Source organism: Gekko japonicus, unplaced genomic scaffold (assembly GCF_001447785.1).
Source record: "Gekko japonicus isolate JY-2015 unplaced genomic scaffold, Gekko_japonicus_V1.1 scaffold13, whole genome shotgun sequence".
Taxonomy (NCBI): domain Eukaryota; kingdom Metazoa; phylum Chordata; class Lepidosauria; order Squamata; family Gekkonidae; genus Gekko; species Gekko japonicus.
Genome location: NW_015172553.1, coordinates 2,504,496 through 2,512,792, shown reverse-complemented (window position 1 = coordinate 2,512,792; position 8,297 = coordinate 2,504,496). Strand labels below are relative to the sequence as shown.

At 42.4% G+C, this 8,297-nt stretch overlaps 1 protein-coding gene across 1 annotated transcript in view; it reads left to right on the top strand.

Annotated features, from left to right (window-relative positions):
* Nucleotides 1-8,297, top strand: part of TACR1 (tachykinin receptor 1) — a 115,464-nt gene that overhangs the window by 1,223 nt on the left and 105,944 nt on the right. The window contains exon 2 of the mRNA XM_015421084.1: nt 4-329. Within this exon, the coding sequence (XP_015276570.1) occupies nt 4-329 (326 nt within the window). The remainder of the gene's footprint in view (nt 1-3; nt 330-8,297) is intronic.

The window sequence follows — 8,297 nt, the reverse complement described above, 5'->3', positions numbered from 1 at the left end:
GAGGGGAACCAGTTCGAGCAGCCGGCGTGGCAGGTGGCGCTCTGGTCGGTGGCCTACTCGCTCATCGTGGTGGTCTCGGTGGTGGGCAACGCGGTGGTGATGTGGATCATCCTGGCCCACAAGCGGATGCGCACCGTCACCAACTATTTCCTGGTCAACCTGGCCTTCGCCGAAGCCTCCATGGCCGCCTTCAACACCCTCATCAACTTCACCTACGCCGTCCACAACGTCTGGTACTACGGCCTCCTCTACTGCCGCTTCCAAAACTTCTTCCCCGTCGCCGCCGTCTTCGCCAGCATCTACTCCATGATGGCCATCGCCGTGGACCGGTGAGGAAGGAGGGCCGGCCGGGGGAAGAGAGGCGGGCGGATGCTGGAGTCCGGCGGGCTGCAGCCGCGGCTTTTTTTTGGTCCGTCTGCCTGGGAAGGAGATCCTCTAGAGCGGGACAGTGGAGTGGAGAAAGTGTCCCAGAGCAGCTGCAGAGTGCATTTTCTTCGCCCCTGGCGGGGATCTGGGAAGGGGATTTTGAGTAACGGTTTGCGGGCATAGTAGGACAGGGATCAGGAACCTTTTATGAATTAAAGAGTCAGAGTAGACTAAGAGAGCAAAAAAGAGGCGGGAAACAACAGCTCATGTGCCTAACTGAAAGCACTCCGCTTGAACAGTTTTGATAAATGACATACATACTGGTTTATAATCCATAACTTTTATGTGGCCCAAACACTGTTGGTTGTGAGTCCTTTATTAGGAATGGAATACATGAAATCTCACGATAAGTAATAAATATACAGCAGCCTGCATGATTGATTTAGTGGCCGGGCATAAATCTGTGCATTGTTTTCACCTGGATTATGGCCAGCTGTTCACCTTTGTCTTTTTCCTTGATGTAACACATCATACAATACAAAGTTTTGTCTGCCGTTCCCTTTGCACACTTGGAATTCTAACATTCTACCTAACCTTCCCCCCAATACACTTTATGTTAAAGATTGCTTTAAAAGAGCCCTATTTGAGTCTGTGGCTTTGGAGCCATAGGCTGCTGATCCCTAGATTAGAATCTGACTTTTATTTATCTAGGAATCAAGCACTGATCTTTAGGTTCTGCATACATGTATGCACATGTGTATGCACACACACACACTTAATAATCAAGCTAAATTTCATCCTTTCTCCTGCTACTAGAACTTCACATTGCTGTGAGAAACTGAACAGTGGTAATAAATTCAAGACAGGCAGGAGGCTGCATTTTTTCCCATTGCTGCAAATTAATTTATAGAACCACTGCGACAAGGTAGTAGTAGTTAAACTGACTTTTTAAAAGGAATCGGTGCCATCATGAAAAGGATTGTCTCAATGGCTATTAGGCATAGCTGTGGAACCTCCCTGTCCAGAATCAGTATATCTCTAAATAACAGATACTGGGGACAACAAACAGAGGAAGGTCATTTTGAACCCTGTTTGTGGTCTTCATGAAGATACCTAGTGAACTGCTATTGAAAACCAGAGGGGAAACGTAGAGAAACCTTTAGTTTGATCCAGCAGGGGAGATCTTCAAGCTAAGCTACCAGCCTTTCAAATGAAATTGACATGAAATGGACATGGGTCTAGTTTTCCCCAGCTGACTTTTTACCAAGACCTTAAGACAGACCCCTTCCTGCATGTCCTGTGGTTATCTGTCATCCCCAAAAGAGATGTTGAGAGCAATCCAGCCTCTTGAGCTCTCAAAGTATGATCTAGTGGCTAAGGTGTTATCCCTGATTCAAATCTCACCTCTTCCAAAGATTCACAAGGTGACCCCAGTCCTTCCCATGTGCAACATAGGATAATAATGCTGCATCCTAATAATGCTAAGGTCCATGTAACACTTTGAACATTCGAAGCTGCATATAGACTTGGCATGTCTGTATCCTTCATCCAAGAGAGTTTATGAATGTTATCCCTGCACCTGAACACTGTTTAGCTAGTTTAGGCTGAGAGGCAGCAAGTTCCCCAAAGCAGCCTCATCTCCAAGTTCAGCACTCTGTCTGCTACGCCACAATAGCTCTCAATTCTTCTTCTTAAAAAAAAAAACATTTGGGAGGACCTGTGAGCTATGAGAGAAACAGCCAGGCAAAGAAGTGAAAGTACGTTCTTCTGAAATTAATGGGACTTGGGGTTCATGTGACCCTCTCTGAATATCTATGGGTGCCTGGGGAAGGACCTACTTCTTGGCCTCCAACCTACAGCATGCCAGCTGTGTAGATCCCGCTCGTTTCAATGAGGTTTATTAAGGAGAATGTCCTGGTGGGACTGTGGCCAAAAGGCATTCCTCTGCTCTCCTTAAATAGTGATTGTCAGCGAAGAAAACCTGCTGGCTTAATAAAGAAGATCTTTAATAGTTCCCAAGGGGAGAACGTTTAACCATCCTCAGTTCATAAGCATCTCTTTAATCGGCAGAAATGAATAACTTTATGTTTTTATCCATGACTTTGTGGCTATGGAATCACGCTTATTTAAAGCAGAATCCTGATTGTGGTTTTAAGAGGCGTGCTTTTTTTTTTGTTGGAGCATATAGAGGCATGTTGAAGCACAACCTATTTTCATGAAAGGAAAGTCCCTCATTATTGAATAACAGCAGTTTAAATCAAATTGTTGTCCTGACCTGGATGGCCCAGGCTAGCCCAGTCTCATCAGATCTTGGGAGCTAAGCAGGGTCTGCCATAGGCACTGTTAGGATGGGAGACCAGCAAGGAAGTCCGGGGTCGCTATGCAGAGGCAGGCAATGGCAAACCGCCTCTGAATGTCTCTTGCCTTGAAAACTGTACAGGGTCGCCATAAGGGCTACAACGTGATGGCACTTTTTACCACCATACCTGTACAATTAGAAACAAATTGGAGAAAATGGTCACCCTCTCCCATTTCTCTAAAAGGTTCCCAAGGTAAAAATGGAGACATTATCTGGGATAGACTGGTTTCTAGTTTGCTGCTCATTTTGAAGCTCTCAGAGTAATGTGGTTTTCTCTGGTAGAGTGGAAGCCAAATTTGGATCTGGCTTAGCCACAAAAGGAGCTGCGGTGGCTCAAGTGGTTAAGACGCTGAACTGCAGGCTGTGGAAGGTCGGTAGTTCAGCAGTTCGAGACACGAGTTGCCACATGACGGAGTGAGCTCCCGTCTCTCGTTCCAGCTCCTGCCAACCTAGCAGTTCGAAAGCAAGAAATTGCAAGTAGATAAATAGGTACCACTTCGGTGGGAAGGTAACAGTGTTCCGTGTGCCTTGGTGTTTAGTCATGCTGGCCACATGACCACGGAAACGTCTTCGGACAGCGCTGGCTCTTCGGCTTTGAAACAGAGATGAGCACCGCAACCCTAGAGTCGGACTCTACTGGCTTTCGAGCAAGGGAACCTTTACCTTTAGCCACAAAAAACAGCCATGGGAAGAGACACAGATTAAAACCGTGGATACTGGAGAAGTGAAGTTAGCTCTTCCTCTCTCGTCATTTTCCCAACTGAAAATGCCGTTTTCAGCCGTGGTTTGGGTTTAAAAAAGAAAACTTTAGAAATTAATCCCCTCCCCTTCACCATACATAGACTGCTGAAATAAGGTTTTCTGCACTGGCTTGGAAAATGCTTAGCCCCCATATTTTGTGTTAGCACCTAAGGAAAGTAGATCTATCCTTCTGAGCGACCAGCTAAGTGCATTTGCTGGGTTATGTAAATGCCACAGAGATGGAGGAACTCAGCAAAGATGCAGAGTGTGGTATTAGCAGCAAAAATATGCTGGCAAGGTTGTACAGTTGCCAAGATATGCCTCAGTGTATATATTGAGTGTATTGGGGGGGGTGCCTAGCAAAATCTCACTGAGTGTGTGATGTCTGTAGTCAGGGCTCAGAGGCTGGATCCTGATGCCCCCCCCCCCCACGTGATGACTAGAAGCACAACAGATGAAACCAAAGGACAAACGGGGGGGGGGGGTTATGAGGAATCCAGCAAGCAGACTTAATTTGCATAATTATACAGGTTATCAAATCCAGCTTTTTTATTTGTTTGTTTGTTTTGGTTGTTCCAAAATTTGGGTTCCCTTGGTGCAGAATGTGGGGTTCAATCAGTGCTGACAACCCTCATTAAAGTATTAACATTTCTATTTGATGGAGGGCATATTGCGAGCAGCCAGCGGGGGAGTTCTTCCCATGGTAAATTGAAAGCCATAGGCTATGGCATCAGCGCAATCAGCCTTGATTAGTGACTATTTCAGTCCAGTCTCCATTAAGGACTGGGATGCTTTTAAGCCATCTTACACATCTGGGGAGGTGGAGCAGAAGGTGACAATAACAATGATGTCAATCATTTATTTTTATTAATTTTCATATACATGTTGTTAATACATACATTTTTAGAGTCTTTTATCGGTTTCTAACCATTTATACAATCCTGACCATCTTTCAAAAAAATACTTCCTCGTTTTTCCCCTGTAGTAACGAGTTTAGTTTATTGATTTCAGCTACTTCCATCAGTTTATCTGTTACTTCTTCCATTCGAGGTGTATTACCTAACTTCCAATATTTGGCCCACAATATTCTTGCAGATGTAATTATATATGATATTACATATTTTTCATTGTAAGAAAGAACTTCCAGCATTATATTTAATAAGTATATTTCAAGCACCAAATCAAGCTTAACATTTACCACTTCATCTATTATTCTCTGTATAGATTTCCAATATTTCTGTATTTTTAAATAATGCCACCACATATGATAAAATGTTCCCATGTTTGACTTACATTTCCAAGTTATATTTTGTTTTTCAGATACATCAAACAACTCAACAAGAACAAAGTCTTCAAGAGAGAAGAAGAAGAAGGACGGACCTTCCCGGGCTTTCTGTAGTCCGTTTCGAACAATATCTTTTCCAGACGTCAATTCATGTTGTCTGTAGTGTTTTTACAATTCCAATCTTGGCTGTATATGTGGTGTTTACAAAAGTTCAAAAGTGGCTGCTCATAGCTCTACTGTCTACCGGTCTCCAATCCTGAATGGAGACCGGTAGACAGGAAAAACAAAATATAACTTGGAAATTTGAGAATTTGATGAACATACACAGTAATATCTTTCTTTTTGTATCTTGTGCCATTTAAATTGCTGGATCCTTTGTAACTTCTTGTGACTTACATTTCCAACAGATATTGGAACAATTAGGATAACATTTTGGAATTCTTTCCGGTGGCCAATACCATCTATGAAAAATGTTACAGACATTTTCTCTAAAACTTGCAGCTCTCATATATTTTGTGGATTTCTAAATCTTTAACCAATTTTCTTGCGGAACAGTATGTCCTATGTCTCTTATCCAGACCACCATATTGTGTTTCACTATTTCATCTGCCATATATTCCTCTAGTAAAATTTTATATAATTTCTGGATCATTTTATCATTTGTTGAAAGCCAAATTCTATCTAAATCATTTTTCTTCTCATAGAAACCAGTTTTCAAGACTTTTTGATATCTTGATTTTAGCTGAGTCTTTCCCCACTAGGATAATTTCAAATTGTATTGTGTTTGTAGTTTCTCTTCTGATTTTAGTTTGTTTGTCTTGTCTAATAATTCTTCATAGGATTCTTTATTATAATTTGTTGAGAGTGATGGCATTACAAAAGCTTCAATGGGTGAAACCCACTTTAGTATTTTAGTATAGAGTTTCTGTTTTATTATATTCCATACTTTGAGCAGGGCCGCCCTTAAAATATGGTTTTTAAAGTGGGAATGTGATTTATCTTTCCCATACCAAATGTAGGTGTGCCAGCCCATGGCAAGGTCAAATCCTTCTAGATTTAGACATCTCCAATCCTCCAACTTGATACAATATTTAATCCATCCCAAACATGCCGCTTGGTAATATAGATTCCAATTTGACAAAGCAAATCCGCCTCTATCCTTTCTGTCCTGTAATAACTTTATTTTAATTCTTGCTCTTTTGGCATTCCATATAAATTGTTTTATTTTTTTCTCCAATTCAACAAAATATTGTGGTCTTTTTAACATTGGAATGTTCTGGGCTAAGAATAGAAATCTTGGCAAGATATTCATTTTGACCGTTGCTATTCTTCCTGACATAGAGAGATGTAACTCTTTCCAATTCATCAAATCTTTCTTAATTTCTTCCAATAATTTAGTGTAATTATCCTCAATGAATGTGCTGTTTCGATTTGACATTATTATACCTAAATATCTAACCTTTTTGACGATTTGCATGGATGTAAGATTTTGTAATTCTTGCTTAATAGCTGAGTCACAATTTTTCGTTAGTAGTTTGGTTTTATTATAGTTAATTTTAAGACCAGCAACTTGTCCATATTCTCGGATCACTTTCAGTAGTTCTTGAATTGAGTTCTTAGGATTTTCTGAAATAAATAGAAGATTATCAGCAAAGGCCAACAATTTATGTTCCAGTCCTTTTATTTTCAAGCCTTGAATATGTTCATTCTGTCTTATTAAATCGTTAAGTGTCTCTAGGGCAAAAATGGAAGCCATTTCACACCCGCTCTTTGTCCCTTCATCTGTTTTGCTGGAAGGTGCTGTGTTTCCTTGAACTAAAGCACGCAGAATATGATGAACTGGTTCAAGATCAACAAATGGGTTGTTTGAAACATAACCAGCAGTAAACCCAGCTCAGCTCCACCTTTTGGGTAGTGTCCACCATGTCTTTTGAATGATTTCTTTTGCTGGAAAAGCCCCCCTCCCCCCACGGTAACTGTCCCAGTTTGTAGTAGGACCTGCTAAGTTTTTCTCAGCAAGGGTAAAAGCCACTTGGGGATAGCTTTTCCCACTATGACAATGGCAGGGAAAGAAAGAGTTAAAGTCTCTCTCTCTCTCTCCCCCCCCCCCCTCTTGTTCTCCTCCATCATAAAGCAATCTTGGCATCTAAATTTGCAAAAAGAAAAAAAAAACCTTTGAAATAAACAGTGAAGAAATCATAAGGGTGAGCCTCTTCAAACCTCGTGCCAGGATACCACACTGCTCTCTGTCACTTTCACACTTCACATTTTAGTCATATGTTTAATACAGTACAGTATAAACTACTAAAATGGAATGTGTGCAGAGAGACGGAGGTCTTTGCTTTGTTTCTGGACACCATAGTTGAAGAAGGGGGGGTGGTGGTAGCTGGGAAGGAGTTGAGGGAGAGAGTGTGCAAGGCAGGTATAGAAAGCGGGGCTTAGAAGGCAAAATCACAGCCACAGTTTACCAGAAATCTTCCTGCACGAGCCCCATTGAAGTGAACGGAAACTGCAGGAACAGTTCCTGATAGATTGTGGCCATTATGTTTGTTGTGCTCCTGGAAAGGCAGGCAGGATTGCTGACAGTTTTCAGATATGGAGACAGATGTTGGGAAGACTCATCCACTGCAACAAAGACAAGAACAAATGAGTTTAGGTCTCCTCTTTCCTTGTGAAACATTCCAGTGCAGGAGCTGAGCCAGTCAGTGGCAGCATAACTGAAAAGCTGTCTTGTGGCTCCTTGATTTGTTGCGGCAGGTAAAAGTCTAGAGCCCAGTTCATTAGATGCAGGACCTCACAAGATGGACCTTGGCAGGGGGCGGGGGACCAGTGGGGTCAAAAGGCAGTGTTTTAATTTTTCTTGCAGTTTGTTGTGGGATGTTTTAATTGTCCTACTGGAGGACTTAAACTGCTTTGATTCCCCCCCCCCCGAAAGGCAGCATGTAAATGTTGCAAGTCAAATCTATATCTGAGTAGCAGGTGCTGCTGAAATAGCTGATGTATTTTTCAGAAATTCGGCATCAATTCCAGGTTTCAGTAGGAAAACATGAAACAGATTTGGCATAAACTGAGGACACAGGGATAGGAGAACGGCCCAGTGAAGGGAAGGTAAAACTCCCCTCTTTCCCCCTCCTCCATGTTACTCCGTCTTCACTGGCCAGGAGCCCAGTGAAGACCAGAGTCTGATAATATTTAGGCTGCTTGTGCTACATGCCAATGGGAGGGGGGGTTGGATTAGTGTTTTCCGAACAGCAGGGCCCCCGTGCTGGGCAGCAGACCTCTTTGGAAGCCACAGGCCATTTCATAATCCGTTTGCAAGATGGCACGAAAGAGCACTTCAAAGGATAAATGCAAAAAATGCCACTCAGTGAGACCAAAATAGTTCTTTGGATCTCACCTGTAACACTTCTATAGAATGTCGGAGTGTACAAAGTGTTTCCCACCCATTGTTATCTGCCTGAAAGCCTTGTAAGGTAAATCAGGATTGTTGCCCTAATGTTGCAGAGGGGAAGGGGCCGAAGGAAAGGTTTGAGGCCGAAGGAAAGA